The following is a 19,332-nucleotide window of genomic DNA, read 5'->3' on the forward strand; positions in this document are numbered from 1 at the left end:
TAAAATTTAATTGAAACAATCACAATATTTTGTAATATATTAAATCAAAACCCCTGTATCGCCAAGTTCTTGCAAAATCACAGTCCAGTACCTCTACCCTCTTCTTCCACAGCCATAGCAGCTTTTGAATGTACTCTCTCTCTCAGACTCCGGCTGCTGATGGAGAAACAGCAACATGACCTACTGTACTCTCTCTCTCTCTCTCAGACTCCGGCTGCTGATGGAGAAACAGCAACATGACCTACTGTACTCTCTCTCTCCCTCTCTCTCTCAGACTCCGGCTGCTGATGGAGAAACAGCAACATGACCTACTGTACTCTCTCTCTCTCAGACTCCAGCTGCTGATGGAGAAACAGCAACATGACCTACTGTACTCTCTCTCTCTCTCTCTCTCTCTCTCAGACTTGGGCTGCTGATGGAGAAACAGCATGACTTACTTATGGTAATCTTTCTCACTCTCTCAGACTCCGGCTGCTGATGGAGAAACAGCATGATCTACTGTACTCTCTCTCTCTCTCTCTCTCTCTCTCAGACTCTGGCTGCTGATGCAGAAGCAGCATGACCTACTGTACTTTTTCTCTCTCTCAGACTCCAGCTGCTGATGCAGAAACAGCAGCATGATCAACTGTACTTTTTCTCTCTCTCTCTCTCAGACTCCGGCTGCTGATGGAGAAGCAGCATGATCTACTGTACTCTCTCTCTCTCTCTCAGACTCCAGCTGCTGATGTAGAAGCAGCATGATCTACTGTACTTTTTCTCTCTCTCAGACTCCAGCTGCTGATGCAGAATCAGTGTAACTCGAGATTCAAGGTGATGTTTCCTGTTTCAAAAACAACACAAAAGCAAGAAAACAAACCGGTCGGTCCACTCGGTCCACTCATTCGACTCTCAGAAACATGAAAAGGCTGATTTAATGTCCGCTGCATAATTCATGATTAAATAATAAACACCGCTCGTAAATTAGCATCTCCAACCCGTAGCCTCGCCATCGCCAGCGACTTCATTCAGCGCTTCTTCTAAAGCTAAACGGCGAGGTGTAATTAGTGCGGCTGGTTTCTGCGTTCTGACCTTGTTAGGAAGCATATTAGATATTAATGCGTCCTCATACGGGGGGGAGAGCGAAGGTCACGGCGAGAGAGATCCTCTGAAATGCTGATTAGCATTTCGGGGTCAAGCTGAAGAAAACAAGCGAATCGTAGTTCAAAGCCTGCGAGGCTCTCGGCAGCATGGTAATGAAGGAAGGACTCATTATAAGAGTCCTTCAGAATTACAACACCGCCACCAGAACAACACTCACGCTTACAGTGCAGCCAAGAAAACCCCTTTAATAACTTTATTAACTTTATTAAGTTTTTTAGTTGTTGTTTGATGTATAAATTGTAAGATAAATACAGTTGGTAGATTTGCTTGGGGTTAAAATCATTATGCATAGATGTTGTTTAATAGGACTATTTACCTGTATCTAAACGTATCTTCATGGGACTGCTTGGGACCTGTCATCTCTCTATCATTCTCTATATCTGTTCTTCCATCAATCTCTCCATCTCTTACTCCCTCCAGCAATCTGTCCATTTCTGACTCTTTTCCATCCATTCATCAGTGATTATTCTATACATTCTATATGCATGTATGAGTAACCATTCATTCACTGTATCTGAAACTTCATCCATCCATTCCTTCACCTCTCTCTCTCATTCTTTACATTAAACACTTCATTAAACACAGGTTGTCCACACCTGTGTAAGTTGTGAGGTGTTATCTTGTTATCTTTACAGGCATCATCCTCTGGGCAGAATCCTGTAGATAAGTGTCTTGTAGAACAAGATCCTGTGGGCATTGTCCTTATAGGCATCATCTACTGGGCAGCATCCTCTAGGGTCCTTTAAGTGGAACAACATTCTGTAGGTAGTGTCCTGTGGGCAGGGTCCTGTAGGTAGTGTCCTGCTCCCACTGATAAAGGACTAGAGCAGGGGTGTCTAAACTAAGGCCCGCAGGCCATTTGCGGCTGGTTTACTTTTTTAAAACAGTTAAAAAGCTGTGTGAGCGTACAGTTGTAGTGCAGAAAACGGGCCAAAGAATCTAAAAGGGGCGAGAGTGCGCTCACAGTAAAACAGCCGGACCCTCTTTTACAGGCTGTACGCGTGACGTAAGTACGTAAAGACACGTGGCGTGAATTAATACTAAGAATTATTTAGAATTAATATATTAGGCTTAGCAGGGATGGTGGTTCAGAACACAGGTACCATTAAACACAATATTTTATCCATATTCCTCTCCACTCAGAAATGCTTCTGCTTTCAGTTTAGAAACTAAATAATACTAAATAAGACTGCTACTTAAAAGAACATGACAACTCTAAAGAAATGAAAAAAGACAGAAAATGAGTTCGGAGGGAAGTTTGTTTTATGTTAGGAATATGTCAGGAATCAGTTGCTGTAATGAAAGAGTAATAATACTAATAGTAATAGACATTATAAAATGAAATATCAATTTGAAAAATCTTAGTTTACACAACACTGTCAAAGATAGATAAAGATAGTGACTGAAGTATTTGTAAAAATGGTGCGTAAATGATAGTAATATTATTATAAATAGTATATTTCATTATTTGTTTCATTACAGAATCTGTGGCATGTGACTGCACATATATTTCTCCTTCTGGCCCCCAACAAAAAGGAGGACAGTGAGAGATTAAACACAACAGTGTTCAAAAACTCCAGCAGCAATGCTGTATCTAATTTAACCACTGTTTGATCAGTAGAGTTGGATGGATAAATGTAAGTCATGTGGAGACATGGAGGTGGTCCTAATGTTTTGCTGGATGGGTTTATATACTGTACAGTATGGTGTTGGTAAACAGAAGGTGAAACTCCACCCTGTTACTCCAGTTCAGAGCAGTCAGCAGTTCGTCTTCCAGGAGCCGAGAGCGACGCGGTGATCCGTGAGCTCGGTTCATCATTACAGAACCCCACGCCGAGACAGCTGAACCCTTCTAGCTCCATTTACCTCGTCCTCCACTGACCTCCATTCCTCTCCCTCTCTCTCTCTCTCTGTCTGACTAAACAGCCTGTCGTCTCCGGTAGAATCGGAGTGCTCGGTAATGTCGTGTGAAGTCTGAACCCCACAACGGACTGAGTGCATTTTCCTCCTCCTCTTCTTCTTCTTCTCCCCAGCATCCAGCAGGTCTTCGGGGAGGTGGATAATCCGCAGTGACTGGGGCCGTCACTCAGATGCCTCGCGGGGATTGTAATTCGGCAGTTATTTGGGGATTGCGGTCGGCGTGGGATTTCTCAGGCTGTTGGAGTTCCGTTAGCGAGGGAACTTCAGACCGGGTTCCTCCGCCGTTCTGTCGGTACCACTCAGCGGCACTGACAGCGCTGGAGGCGTCGGAAAACTCTCTGACTGCTGCAGAACGTCGGCGCTGAACTCTCGGCTACATTAAAACTGATAGGTGGACTCTTGGTGGACTGTTAGCCTGTTATCTGTTAGCCTGTTAGCATAAGCTAACTCTGGCCTGAGGCTGCAACACATTTCCAACAGTGAACCTGAAGATACTCCTTTCATTTCTACACCCATTGTACACCGTGGCAGCATGGTGGTTTAGTGATTAGCACGTTTGCCTCCCAGCACTGGGGTCTTGGGTTCAAGTCCCTATCTGGGTGGAGTTTCCATGTTCTCCCCGTGTCTAAGTGGGTTTCCTCCCACAGTCCAAAAACATGGAAATCAGGTAAATTGAATACTCTAAATTTCCCAGAAAAATAGAATACTCTAAATTGATCTGGTAAATTGGATATTCGAAATATATCTGCCAAATTGAATACTCTAAATTTATCTGGTGTGTATATATGTATAAAGTGTGTAGTATGTATGTAGGTTTGTGTGTGTAAATATATGTATGACTGTGCCCAGATACGGATCGGCACTCTCTTCCGGGTAAATGCTGTAGTGCCGTATTCAGTCCTCTTCCATGTGGACGGTTGTTTCCGGTTGAGAGTATGCTGTGTGCTATTGGCTGCCGCTTCTCTCTGGTGTGTGGATGAGTGTTGAGTATGAATGGTTGTGTGTAAACTGTGTAAATTGTAAAGCGTCCTTGGGTTTCTAGAAAGGCGCTATATAAGTTGAACTTCATTTATTCATTCATTCATATTTTCAGCTTTACTGATACAGTATAACTAGCATTTAAAACACTGATACTCTATGCAAGAAGTGTCACAATGTTCATCACTATCTTACACCCCATCAAAAGTCTATTTTCACTCCTTCCTCCTGCCTGGTTTAAATAGCAGCAGAGCTTCTGAATATATCTACACTGATGGGCGTGGTGTTCTGGCTATGAAATGAGGTGTGTTCAGGTACATTTCTGGAGTTTTGCTTGTTTATCTTGGTAACAGAAAACACAGGAGCTCCACTGACTGAATACAACCTAGACAGACGCCAACAGTCGTTCAGACGTTCATCGCTATCTTGGCGACGTAGTGCACAAACCCAACTTATACATCAATAAACAATAATAGAACAGAATAGTAAATAAAATAACATTGCTGTTCCCGTAAATGAGCTGCTGGAGCTCCTTCACAGCGTCAACCAGCAGCTCAGTTTCCTCTGCTGAGAATCGTTTGTTGAACACGTCCAGGTAGCTGCACCGTTAAAATAGCAATCTGCCTATAAAAAGGCAGAGCGAACCTGGCGCACATTCTGAAAGGGAATGATGAGCAGAAGAGAGACACTCACAATTATTATCAACCGCAGTGAATGAGTGAATGTTTACAGATAGTAGAGATTTATTTTAATTCTAACCTTCTTGTTTCTATATGTTGAGTATCTACAGTATAATTCTGCATATTATTACTACTCTGCTGTTGAGTAGTTTACCTGAGTCTCTCCACAAACATTTCAATCATTTATTGAATGTCCTGAAATGTTGGCAAAACACCAAAAATTTTGAACCATTAAAACTAAAACCGGTTAGATGACAACCCACAACTGGTTGCTTTTGCAAAGCATTGAGATCTTCTGAAAGCCCTCAGGCCAGTAGCAGATTCATCTCAACTCAGACAAACCAAACTGATCTCAGAGAACTGCTCACTCTCTCACATCCACCAGAACACGGGAATGGCCTCAGCAGGACTTCCGATCTATCTGGATGAATTTAATTGTTCCCTTTGTCTGGATCTAACAACAGATCCAGTGACCACTCCCTGTGGACACAATATCTGTAAGGGGTGTATTAATGTATTTTGGGTTGACCAGAATCAGAGGGGGATCTACAGCTGCCCCTATTGCAGACGAACCTTCAGCCAGAAGCCTGATCTAAACACCAACTTATTTTTAGCCACAATATTGGAGAACCTGAAGATGAGAGAAGGTAAGTCTGGATCTGGAGTGTGATTTCTGCTCTGAGAGAAATATTAAAGGTACCCATTCTGTTGTCTAGTTCATTCAATCAGTCAATCAATCAACCTTAATTTAAACTCTGAGTACATTGAGGGTGGCCCAAAATTTATTTTGCGACACCAGTGAGCTGAGATTTAGTGTTCCTGTAGTGAATTCCAGCTCACTGGCTGGTGCACTGTAGCTAAAAGATAAAATAATTGAACAGTTCACTAAAAACTCTCAGTACTGAAGGGAGATCAAGTCACTGGCGGTAAGTTGTGTTGTTATTATGAATAAGCAGTTGTGTGATGCATGGTGGCGTATGGCCAAAAAGTCCTTTAAAAATAAATAAATTAACCAGTGTGTTTCTTGACCCACTGCAAGAAAAGACCAGAAGCCTAGTTGCTATTACTGTCAGTGGTGTAATTGGGCTGTTTGAATAACAGGCACCCACTTGGGCTCAGCAATACATTGTACATTTCCATATGTTATTTATATATGTACTAATATAGAATTTATTAAGCTCATTCTATTTTCTCTGCAATTACACATTCCACTCATTTGGACTCCCCCATCACTAGGTATCCAATGCATGACACTAGAAGGTTAAAAACTAATTTCTCCAGCACTAAGGCTGGAGTAGTGCTGTGCAATATGACAATAAATATCGTGGGGACGATAGAAAAGTGTCTATCCTGCTACTTACCTTCCATCGTTCCTATCGTTTCTACAGTAATTTCATCAATTATTCATGCAAATATATAAAGTAGGCTACGATGAAATGTATTGGCGTGGTCACTTTGCATAAACTCGGTTTATTCAAGTGATAATAAAATAATCTTCACCAAAAAAAGCTTCATGATGTGGTTTTGCAACATGACGCTGCTTTATGTTATTTGACGGGCACTTAAAAAAAAAAATTGAGTTTATTTTGATAACTCAATTTAAATACCTGTATAATTTTGAAAAAAAAAAATTAGCTACTGCATCTACCTCATCTGTATTAATTTGATACATATATATTGCTGCACTAAAAGGTGGTTCTGATTTGTGAAAGTTGGGTTTAATGTCACTTTAAAATAAAGTTCCAGCACTAGGTTGGAGCATTAGCATTAGTGGCTAACCAAAAGAGCGACAAAAGAGCTAGTGGGGTTAGAGGCTAATGCTAATACTGCTCCAGTCTCAGTGCTGGAGAACTAAACTGAAACTCCTGTATAACTCTGTACTTCAGTGGAGTGGCTTTACTGCTCCATACAACCTGACCATAAGGGGCACCGGATTATAAGGAGCTCTGATGATTTTTGGGAAATTTAAATGATTTTAAGTGCGTCTTATAGTGTGAAACACACAATGCTACTCTGCTGTTGAGTTGTTTACCTGAGACTCTCCACAAGCATTTTATACATTTCATGTCCTGACATGTCCCCAAGCCACCCGTTAAACTTGAAACATTAAAACTAGAACCGGTTAGATGAGCCAAAACAAACATGCAATCAGAAAATAAAGAACTGAAAAATGCAGTAGGGGGATGTCAGTCATGGCTCCACCCTTCTGTAATTGAGAAAACCTAAAAGCTGATCTCAGAGTACTGCTCACTTTCTCTCTTTCTCTCTTCCAGTCCACCAGAACACGGGAACAGCAACAGTCGAAGTTTCAGCAGATTTGAAAGAGTTCCGCTGTATCGTCTGTCTGGATCTACCAACAGATCCAGTCACCATTTCCTGTGGACACACTCTGTGTATGAGGTGTATTAATAGGTGCTGGGATCAGGAGGATTACAGGGGGGTCTACAGCTGCCCCCAGTGCAACCAGACTTTCATCCCGAGGCCTTTTCTATGTAAAAACTCATTTATAGCTGACATGGTGGAGAACCTGAAGATGACAGAAAGTTTTTTGTTCTGAGAGAAATATTAAAGCTAGTCGTTCTGTCGTCTAGTCACTTCATTACTGTCAGTGGTGGAATCAGGCTGTTTGAATAAGAGCGGCTCCTACTAGGGCTAAGCAATATATCATAAATATCACAATATATATATTTTTTATTATTTCTAGTTTTCTGATCTCCCCAATTACCCAATCCACTCCTCAGGTCTCCTATCCACTCCTATGACTAGTAACCCAATGCCTGACACAAGGAGGGTAGGGTTTAATGGTAGGGGCAAGGGGTTAAAAGGGATTGGGCCTAGTCACCAACTTGCCAGGTCAGCCTTTGATCACTGTTTTCAATTCTACTGTGTTTGTTCTGTTTTACTAAATGTTGTATTCTGTGTGTTATACAGTCTCATATTGTAACAGTAAAGGTTATACTATTTCAGCTGTAGACTAAAAACAGCTGTAACTTATTTATTCTTTATCAGGAAAACAGACTGTTTATTGATTTATAATTAAATAAATCTGAATAAAGTCATTCTGGATATTCTGGATTAAAAATAACACATTTCACATTTTCTTTTTCAATGGTTTCCAACCCACATAGATACCACACTAACCCATATAGATATCACATCAACCCAGACAAATACTACAGCAACCCACATAGATACCACAGCAACTCCTATAGATACCACATCAACCCATACAGATACCACATCAACCCATTCAGATACCACATCAACCCATTCAGATACCATAGCAACCCACACATATATACAGCAACCCGTATAGATACAACAGCAACTCGTATAGATACCACAGCAACCCGTATAGATACCACAGCAACCCATACATATATACAGCAACCCGTATAGATACCACTGCAACTCGTATAGACACCACAGCAACCCGTATAGATACCACAGCAACCCGTATAGATACCACAGCAACCTATACATATACCACACCAACCCGTATAGATACCACATCAACCCATACATATACACAGCAACCCGTATAGATACCACATCAACCCATACATATACCACATCAACCCATACATATACCACATCAACCCATACATATACCACATCAACCCATACATATACACAGCAACCCGTATAGATACCACATCAACCCATACAAATACCACATCAACCCATACATATACCACATCAACCCATACAAATACCACAGTAACCCACACAGAGACCCCAGCAACCCACACAGATACCACATTAACCCATACAAATACCACAGCAACCCACACAGATACCACATTAACCCATACAAATACCACAGCAACCCACACAGATACCACAGCCACCCACAGATACCACAGCAACCCATACTACAGATACCACAGTAACCCACACAGAGACCACAGCAACCCACACATATACCACATTAACCCATACATATACCACAACAACCCATACAGATACACTTTTGATGTATGTATACGCATATCTGATCTGATCCATTTTAGATAACCATGCACATCTCAACAGATCTTCGTGGTTAACTGGGCCATGAGTTGCAAAAGTTTTGGCACCCCTGGTCTTTTATAATAATACATAACCCTACCTTCACCATAAAACTGTATTTGCTCTTCCAGAACCTGAATCGAAGTGTGATCTGACTCCAGCATTAGATTGTGAAACCCTCTAGTGACATCACTAAGCCCCTCCCCTTTTTTTCTGAATTGCGCTGCATGAAGGAGGTCAGTTTAGCTGTGAAATCTGAATCTCACACTGTGACCTATTTTCCCTCTCAGAACCAGCCCAACCGCTCCGGTTGCTACGGGCAACGGCTGGAGCCGGCGTCACGCTCCCCACTCCAGAACGACCGGAGGTGAACCTGTAGAGCAGATGCTTTTACGCTTCAAACTCAACAACCTCAAGTACCTCCCCTGAGTCCAGCAGAACCACCGAGCTCTACTGACCCAAACCCTCAGAACCGCAAGGGGTTCTGTTAGTCCGAACACTGGAGGGAGGATACCATGATCCGAACTTCCTATAGGAAGTTAATGTGGTATCTCTGGCAGTCAATTGCTATAGCAACCCCCATCAAGCTCCTGGGATGCCACAGTAACCATCTAGAAACATTTTAACAAGCACTTTTACCATCACTGCAACCCCAAAGCAACACCATAGATTATTGTTTTTTAAACAAGAAATAATAAGCTTTTTCTTTTCATAGTTTATTATTTTTTTATTTTTTTTCAGTTCTGACTCCGCCCTCCCTGCTGTTCTTTCCAGCACACCTGATGAAGAGCGATGGCTTTGCTCCTCCCCTCATTATAATACGTTTACCTCGGCCACACTATTTATACAATGAATATTTATATAAGAGTTTACTCAGATAATGAACATTATTCTGTGAATGTTAATTAATGATATTGTGTTTTATTGTTTATTTATTCATCTGTTTGTGTTCAGATGTGAAAGTGTCAGTCTCTTACAGTCCACTGCAGATGCATTTATTTATTTATTTATTCATCTCCTGACTCCGCCCACCCTGCTGTTCTTTTTGATGCAGCTGATGAAGACTGATGGCTTTGCTCCGCCCCCTCATTATAATGCGTTTACCACTCTAATGACCCGTTTATCAGACCTGCTGATGAGGTTAAACATGGACTGAACTTCAGATCAGAGCTGAATTCAGTATGGGAGTTTATTTGTTTGTTATTTCGTGTGATTTCTTATTAAATTACCACAAAATTGATGGTAATAATTGGACGCTTTGTATATCGTATCCTACAATAAATCATCATTAGAATATCTGATATATATATATATATATATATATATATATATATATATACAGCTCTGGAAAAAAATGAATAGAGCACTTCAGTTTCTGAATCAGTTTCTCTGATTTTGCTATTTATAGGTTTATGTTTGAGTAAAATGAACATTGTTGTTTTATTCTATAAACTACAGACAACATTTCCCCCAAATTCCAAATAAAAATATTGTCATTTAGAGCATTTATTTGCAGAAAATGAGGAATAGGTGAAATAACAAAAAAGAGGCAGAGCTTTCAGACCTCAAATAATGCAAAGAAAACAAGTTCATACTTAGCAAACCCATATCAACCACTTGAGACAGCACAGCAACCATTTGATGTCACCATATCAACATAATAGCAACCACTGAGCAAAACCACAGTAACCACCTAGCAACCACTTAATAACACCATAACACCATAATAGCAAGCACTTATCAACACCATAACAACCACCTGAGATACTAGAGTAACCGCCCAGCAACCATTTAGCAAGACAATATAAATATAATTGCACCCACTTAGCATAACCATATCAACATAGTAGCTACCACCTCAGATACCACAGTGTCCACCTAGCAACCACTTAGTAACACCACAACACCATAATAGCAAGCACTTATCAACACCATAACAACCACCTGAGATACTAGAGTAACCGCCCAGCAACCATTTAGCAAGACAATATAAATATAATTGCACCCACTTAGCATAACCATATCAACACAGTAGCTACCACCTCAGATACCACAGTGTCCACCTAGCAACCACTTAGTAACACCACAACACCATAATAGCAACCACTTGGCAAAACCATAGCAAAACCATTTATCAACATCATTATCAACATAAAACCAACCATATGGGATACCTCAGCAACCACTTAACAACACCATAGCAACCAGCTGAGATACCACAGAAACCATCCAACCACAGGGAACAGCATAGCAACCACATTGGATATCCTAGCAACCACTTAGCAACACCATATCAACTACCCGGAGGAACACAGTGTTCACCAAGCAACACCACAGCAACAACTTACAGTATCTGCTTAATTCCGAACATGATTTACCATATCTGATTTATATATACATTTAGTTTATTTGATGTGATTTAATAGCTATTGATGTTGTAAATAGAGTGGACATTTAAAAGCTCAGTCATTATCTTAATTACTGTGTGATCCTCGTTAACAGTTTGTTAACTGAAGTCGTGACCTCGTTAAAGTGTCTGAGCCAATCAGGAGCCTTGGTAATATTGTAAATCTGTACAGATGAGTATCTCTGTTCTCAGTATCAGTAATTCTCAGTAATTTTCAGGGTTCTGATGGATAAAACTCAGTTCTGGTGTCGGTTATAAAACCGATGTTTAATCAGCCTGCTCCCCGGCGCCGGTTCACCGCGGCGTGATGGGTGATGTTACAGTAATGGGCGCTGTGATAATGATGCTAATCGAACACGCAGCCGCATTAAACTGCTATTAACCCTCAGAATTAGTTAACGAGGCTGGATGTGATCTGCATTTCTCATTATCACATCACCATCTGCACTGCAGCTTCCACACTCTCCTCACGCTGGAGATTCATACTGGACACTTAATAACATTCCGGTTCACTCGGAACAGGATGCCGAGTGGCCTGACTGTCTAAGCGCTGGTTTAACCCTTAGAACCCTACGGTTTCTAACACCTTGTGTTACTCAGGAATCCCTTCACACATCAACATAAACCATGTATGATTAGAAAGAACGGAACTTATTTTTTCTAAAAATAGCAAAGACATCCCAGTGCGGTAAAGCTAAATCTACAAGAAACCCATTGAGAAAAACACCTAAAAAAGTGAAAAATCTCCTTCCCCAACCAATATTACTTACCTTTAGTGCTTCAAACATATTTACAGTATATGATGTTTCAAACCAAATAATATCAGTAAATAAAGACTCAAAAGTGTCCACAGACAAAAAAGGTGTGAAACTAACTGCTTTACTCAAACTAAAGCTAGGTATGGTGTGCGCACTACTTTATATAGTTTTTTTTTTTTTTTTTACTTGCACATTTTACTTTATAGTTAGTTTGCACTACACTAAGTTTTAAATATTGAATATTGTCACAATTTTTTTCCATAGAAATGAATGAGTTACAAATGTCCTATCGAAAAGAAACACACAAGCCATCAACATGAAGGAACAAAACAACTACATGGCAACACCTGAGCAACCACGCAAGGCACATTAGCCACCAACCTGGGATACCACACAAAACTCTACCAAGCGCTAAGCAATATCATTGTTTAACAGTGTTAACAATGTTAAATAGCATAGCAATCAATTTGCCAGAACATAGCAACCACCTCGCAACACCATAGCAGCTGCCCAGTATACCATAACAAACACTTAGCAGTGACGTTGCAAAACCATAACAACCACAAAACATCATAGCAACCACCTCGCAACACCAAAGCAGCTACCCAGTGTACCATAACAAACACTTAGCAGTGATGTAGCAAAACCATAACAACCACAAAACAACATCTTAACAACCACCTACCAAGAACCACCTAGAAACACCATAGCAGCTAACCAGTATACCATAACAGACACTTAGCAGTAACATGGCAAAACCATAGCAACCACCTACCAACAACCATCTGGCAACACCATAGCTGCTACCCAGTGTACCATAACGAACACTTAGCAGTAACATAGCAAAACCATAGCAGCCACAAAACATCATAACAACCACCTACCAAGAATCACCTAGAAACACCATAGCAGCTACCCAGTGTATCATAACAAACACTTAGCAGTAACATAGCAAAACCATAGCAACCACAAAACAACATCATACCAACCACCTACCAACAACTTTGCAACACCTAACAACCACCTGGGATGCTATATCAATCACTTAGCAATCTGCCAAAGTCAGAGCTCACCTGATTGTTAAAGGGAATGATGAGCAAGAGACACTCTGATTGGTTTATTTCAAGTTATGCCCAAAATGAACCACACCCATGATTAATTAAGAAAATTGGTACATGCCTTTTTCATGTTTCGTGCTGCAAAATGTGTACTTTTCCCGTTGTTATGATAGCAAAGACACACTGACACGCCCTTAATCAAGCTGCACGATGGACCTAAATACAAATACAGTGAATTTATGAATTTTTATATTGTTGTTTTGCAAAAACTGTTCACATTACAGCATAAAAACCTCTACATTAATAAAACACTCCTCTTTTATAATCTGTAACTGCAGTTTCTATAAGGGATGAGCTGTTCCGGACCCTCCTGACTGATCACTGAAGATCCGTCTCCTGCTTTAATCCCTGATTAGCTCATCGCTATCTCTCTCCGGGACACGGCGAGGACAGAGGGACGACAGAAAGGGACAAAAGACTCTGATCTGGGAGATAAAAGCTGAACGGAGAGAAGCTGCAGCTCCAGCCGGGTGTCAGGACTCTCCTCCGTACGCTAACGTCGCATACTGACAGCTAATTACCTCCTCACGCTAAAGGAGCTTCCAGACCCTTCTCCTCCATTATTATTATTGTATATCTCCCTCTTCTCTTTCTGCTCTTTACTGCAGGGGTTCAGCTCAGCAACCCCCGCGCTAATAATCACTATGCTAACCTGAACAAAACGCTAACACAGATAAACACAGAAAGGGGGTTCTCTAAGATGTGGTTTAGTACGACAAGGTTGAGTGTAACGGGGTTGAGTGTGACAGAGTTGAGTGTGACGGGGTTGAGTGTGACGGGATTGAGGTGAACGGGGTTAAGTGTGACAGGGTTGAGTGTGACGAGGTTGAATGTAACGAGGTTGAATGTGGCAGATTAAATGTATCAGGCTTGAGTGTGACAGGGTTGAATGTATCAGGGTTGAGTGTGGCAGAGTTGAATGTGGCAGGATTGAGTGTGACAGGGTTAAATGTGGCAGGGTTGAGTGTGACAGGGTTGAATGTCTCAGAGTTGAGTGTGGCAGGGTTGAATGTGACAGGGTTAAATGTGGCAGGGTTGTATCAGGGTTGAGTGTGACAGGGTTGAATGTCTCAGGGTTGAGTGTGGCAGGCTTGAGTGGGACAGGGTTAAGTGTATAAAAGTTGAGTGTGGCAGGGTTGATTGTATCAGGGTTGAATGTGGCAGGATTGAATGTGGCAGGGTTGAGTGTGACAGGATTGAATGTGACAGGTTTGAATTTGTCAGGGTTGGGTGAGGGTTACAGAGTTAAGTGTAACAGGGTTAAGACGAACAGGGTTACGTGTAACAGGGTTAAGTGTAACAGGGTTGGGTGTGACAGGGTTGAATGTGACGGTTTGAATTAAGGTTAAAAAAATGACATTTGCTATTATTTACAGCCTGTTCTTTAATAAACATGCCAGTTTTAATCCAGTCCATGTTAATTTTATAGAGGATACATTGAATGGTGTGACAGGGTTGAAATTGTGTGTGGAAATTGAAATTGAAATGTATGCATCTTTTAAGAAACAATTGCATACATATTAAAGAAATTTAGTTTGTCTTTCTACTAAAGGATGAATTTAAAAAGCATGTTGTGGTTCCATTTACACTTGTTGAAGAAAGATCAGGAAAATTAAAGAACATGCGATTTAGAGAATCATACACAGACTAAACTATGTTAAAACAATATTAAAATTATGTTAAAATTACATTAAAAAACATTGGCAGCTTCAAAAGTAAAAAAAGGCGCATCTCTATCTCTTTAAGACCATTTTTGTAATGTTTTACTATGTACAGATGCTGAAGCTAATGAGAGTTAGCGCTGAAGCTAAAGTACAGCTGTGAATACTGAAGCATTAATACAGCCTGAGCTGCTCATCATTATTTCTATTCAGCTCTGTTTACCCAGCTCAAACAGCACAGTGAGGGATTATGGGTAATGGTGTCATTAGGGCTCTAATAGAGCTGCAGATGTTGACAGATGCACCGGCACTCCTCTAATTACACACCAAAATAAAAATACTTTAAAATGACATTTAGTGAATTTCTGTAGTGGTGTTCAATAAATAATATTTTAACATACAAACTCATACAATACGGCATTCTGACTCATAATATTTCAAGGAAGGAATATTGTTTTAAAACATATTTATATCAATTAAAAAATAAAGTAAAATTGACAAAGTTTTTTTCTGAACATAATATTTAAAAAATTTTAAGATATTTAATAGTCAATAATAATATTTGTTGTAAATTGTAATATTTTAATTTAATAAAAATATATTTATTATTTTCAGAATCAGATTTCATTAAAAATTATGTCTTTTTTAATAATTAGCACAATTTCAGAAATAATCACATTACTTTTAATGGTAAAGTAGATTTTTTTTCCCAAATTGTCCTATTTGAGGATAAAATCATAACGTTTTATGGATTCAATTCTTCTAGAAAAATATTATTTAAAAATCTATAAGTTTGGCCATATTTATTTTGAATTGTAAGTTCTTTTTCCTTATAATATTTTGAGAATAAAGTCATATTTATTTTAGAACTTTTTTAGATTTTGTTTTGTTACACTGTGTGTTTTGGGTCATTGTCATGATGGAAGACCCAGCTCTTACTGCCCAGAATCTCGCAAAAAATGACTCCACCCATCCTTCCTTCTATACAGTGCAGTAGTTATTGGTGGAGAGGTTGGAATGCGATTTGGTGTTTACAGGCGTCTTTTATACAGGTAACAAATTCAAACAGATGCCGTTAATGCAGGTAATGACTGAGATTCTCAAAAGTCCGTACAAACAAGGTGAGAAAGCAGCTTAAATAAATTTACATCCCACAGTGATCCTCAGTGACCCAGATAAAGGTGAATCACTGTCCGTTTACACTTTAGCATTTATAGGAGCTAAAATTAGCATCTCAATTAACTGATATTTAAATCTGCTTTGTTGTAAATGTCAGGTAGATTTTTCACAACAAAACAGACTAAAAAAAACAGAACTTCACCTTTAACCTGAGATCAGTTTGACAGGTGAAGGTGAAAGAACTGGTGAACAATGGCCTTTAATAGAGTGACCATATTCTTATTAAATTATTAAAAACGTTAAATATTTACAATAAAACTAAATAGCAACCCGTGATTATCATTAGGAACAATAATAATTATAATAATTATACAAGTAAAACAGTGGCGGTAACACTTTCTATGAATGTCATCTCTATTAGACTCTCTAACCACATTCATAACATATTATAATAAGGCATTATAAACATGGCTATAAATATTTATAAAAATGCATAACCCATTATAGCCATGTTTATTAAGCATTATGACTTGTGATCATAATACATTATAAGCTGTGTTTATAATATATATGTTAAAATAGTATATAACTATCGTTAATAATATAGTCCCACAATGAAAGTCTGGCACTTTACTTAGAGCGCACAAAGACCTGTTATAATACATTATAATTGACTATAACTAATATTATATTCAAGACAAGAATAATTAATGAGTATATAAAAATATATATTTTAGGATTATTGAGGGTATTGACATATAACATGTTATAAACACAGCTATTAATGATTTAGAATCACAGTTCATGATGCATAATAAACATGGCTATGATGAATTATACATTTTTATAAATATGTATAGCCATGTTTATAATGCCTTATGAATGCATTATAATGTGTTATTAGTATGTTTATAGAGTCTTATAGAGATGACATTCATAGAAAGTTTTTATTGAGATACATAATTGTGAAGTTGAATAAAATTCACTCAACAATTAAAAACAACAACAATTAAAATCATAGCTGCATACTATAATGCATTATACAAAAAAATACCAAATCTGTGTTATAGTGCATTAAAACACTTTAGTGTGGGATTTTAGGTTCCATGGCTAAATTGGATCCGCCTGGTGTCCAATCTTCATTAATTGCACATTGCACCAGTAAGAGCAGAGTGTGAAGGTTCAATTAGCAGGGTAAGAGCACAGTTCTGCTCGAAATATTGCAATGCACACAACATTATGGGTGACATACCAGAGTTTAAAAGAGGACAAATTGTTGGTGCACGTCTTGCTGTAGCATCTGTGACCAAGACAGCAAGTCTTTGTGATGCATCAAGAGCCACGATATCCAGGGTAATGTCAGCTTACCACCAAGAAGGACCAACCACATCCAACAGGATTAACTGTGGATGCAAGAGGAAGCTGTCTGAAAGGGATGTTCGGGTGCTAACCCGGATTGTTTCCAAAAAACAGAAAACCACGGCTGATCATATGACGGCAGAATTCAATGTGCACCTCAACTCTCCAGTTTCCACCAGAACTGTCCGTCACCACAATAAATTATTGTGCTTTAAAACCAGGTGTTTCAGTTTCATTCTCCAACCCCTGTATATTTATATGTAATAAACATATTTAATTTATGAGGCTTCTAATGTTAATGAATCCAAATAGAAGTAGTATTAGAATATGACCACACATCATTTCCCAAATCTGATTAGGTCAGATACGAATATCGGATTTAGACTCATTGTAGTGTTGCTAAGTGTGCATGTGTTTGATAGCACCGTTGCTAGGGTAACAGATGTTTTCGAAATGACCTCTGGTGGTCAAGTTGAGCATTGCATGTTACAAGATCCCAGTTACCCCCCTGGTTCTACCCCCAGTGATCCTGCAGGATTGAAGTTTACAGAACGAGACTGATTCTGCGCACATTAGCATGCTAATCATCACAGCAGGAGCGTTAGCATGCTAATCATACTGCAGAGTCACTTCTGCTGGACGAGTGTGGGACGGATGTTCTCCTGACCCGGCGGTGGCAGTAATAGGTGTCCATTACCGCTCCATTAGAGGGACAGCGGGTCTCTGTGATGTACTGAGTGTTTGAGGAAGAGTGTGGAACTGATGAAGAGCTCTTTAAAGAGGAGGATGATGAAGTGACGAGTCGGAGGATGAAGGTGACCTGAGTCCTGTAATTCACTAAAACTCCTTCAGCTGTGTCTCTTTAGGCGCTTCACTCAGATCGAACGTGATGGAAATAAAAATACAGGTTTTTAACTTTCTCACAAGTTCAGCCCACCAGAGGGATTTACAGCCGATTCCTGGCTGGTACAGTTCCAACAATTGGATTTGAGAAGGCTGGTCCCTGATTGGTACGGTTCTAAAATATTATTTTTTAAATTGATGATGTTCAGCTCTGTAGGAGGTTCTGATCTAAAAGTAAAAACAATTTTAACTACCTACAATACATTTTATTTATGTATTTATTTATTATAATTTTAGTTTAATATTTACTGTTTTTACCACAATTCAGTTTCTGACCCACAAAAACACCACTCTTTATCTCTCGCTCTCTTTATGAACTACCCATTATTTAGATTAATGATGTAATTAATCAGTGAGAGATGATCGATTACAGCTCGTCTGCTTTAATCATCTGAGCTGAATAACATTTACTGTGTGTTTATGTCAGTATCTGATGGAGTGATGGCATTTATATTCATAATTAATCACTATTATACCCAAACAGTGTGTGTTTGAGGGGTTTAGAGAGATTATAAGGGCTCTGGTTCCTGTAGGGGGCGCTATTAAACAGTGTGTGTTTCAGAGGTTTATTTCCTATATGTAGCCAAATTTTTAACTTTTATTAGAGTAAGACACAAAAGAATAAGTTAAACTGAAATATTTAAAGTACAATTTAAGTAAAATGAAGTATAAATCAATAGGTGCATACAGACAGTACTGGGTGGTGCATGGTCAAAATGTATACATTAATATCAGCATTAATATATAGTGCAATTAGTAAAATCATTTAAATATGAATAGATTTGGGCATGGTAGGTGTGGTTTTTGTGGGCGGGGTGGGATGGGTGTGGATGTGGGTGGGTGGGTGTGATTTATGTGGGTGGAGTGGGATGGATGTGGGTGGGTGTGGCTTACATGGGCAGGGTGGTTGTGGGCGGGGTTTGTGTGGTTTATGTGGGCGGGGTGGGGTAAGTGTGGTTGTGGGCGGGGCGGGTGTGTATGTGGGCAGGTGGGTGTGGTTTTATGTGGGCGGGGGGTGCGGTTTCTGGGGCAGAGTGGGATGGGTGTGTATGTGGGCTGGGTGGGATGGGTGTGGATGTGGGCGGGTGGGTGTGGATGTGGGCGGGTGGGTGTGGTTTTTGTGGGCATGGCGGGTATGGCTTATGTGGGCAGGGTGGGTGTGGCTTATGTGGGCAGGGATAGTAAAACTATTATTGTACTGTACTTCTGCAACTGTTATCAATAAAACTTTTAATAAAAACCTGATTTCAAAAAACGGATTGCGTAGTTCACTAGTAA

General features: G+C 39.7%; 1 protein-coding gene across 1 annotated transcript; it reads left to right on the forward strand.

Annotated features, from left to right (window-relative positions):
* The first annotated feature begins 5,058 nt into the window (after positions 1 to 5,058).
* On the forward strand, positions 5,059 to 7,758 carry LOC111193561 (E3 ubiquitin/ISG15 ligase TRIM25-like). The gene is made up of 2 exons (XM_022674925.2): positions 5,059 to 5,365; positions 6,992 to 7,758. The coding sequence occupies exons 1-2, from the start codon at positions 5,113 to 5,115 to the stop codon at positions 7,273 to 7,275; spliced, it is 537 nt and encodes a 178-aa protein (XP_022530646.2). The 5' UTR covers positions 5,059 to 5,112; the 3' UTR covers positions 7,276 to 7,758.
* The last annotated feature ends 11,574 nt before the right edge of the window (positions 7,759 to 19,332 follow it).

This window comes from Astyanax mexicanus, chromosome 21, assembly GCF_023375975.1.
Source record: "Astyanax mexicanus isolate ESR-SI-001 chromosome 21, AstMex3_surface, whole genome shotgun sequence".
Classification (NCBI taxonomy): Eukaryota; Metazoa; Chordata; class Actinopteri; order Characiformes; family Acestrorhamphidae; genus Astyanax; species Astyanax mexicanus.

Coding starts and splice junctions, on each gene's coding strand:
- LOC111193561 (XM_022674925.2), top strand. CDS start 5,113: ATGGCCTCAGCAGGACTTCCGATCTATCTGGATGAATTTAATTGTTCC. Junction 5,366..6,991: donor GAACCTGAAGATGAGAGAAG/GTAAGTCTGGAT, acceptor TCTCTCTTCCAG/TCCACCAGAACACGGGAACA.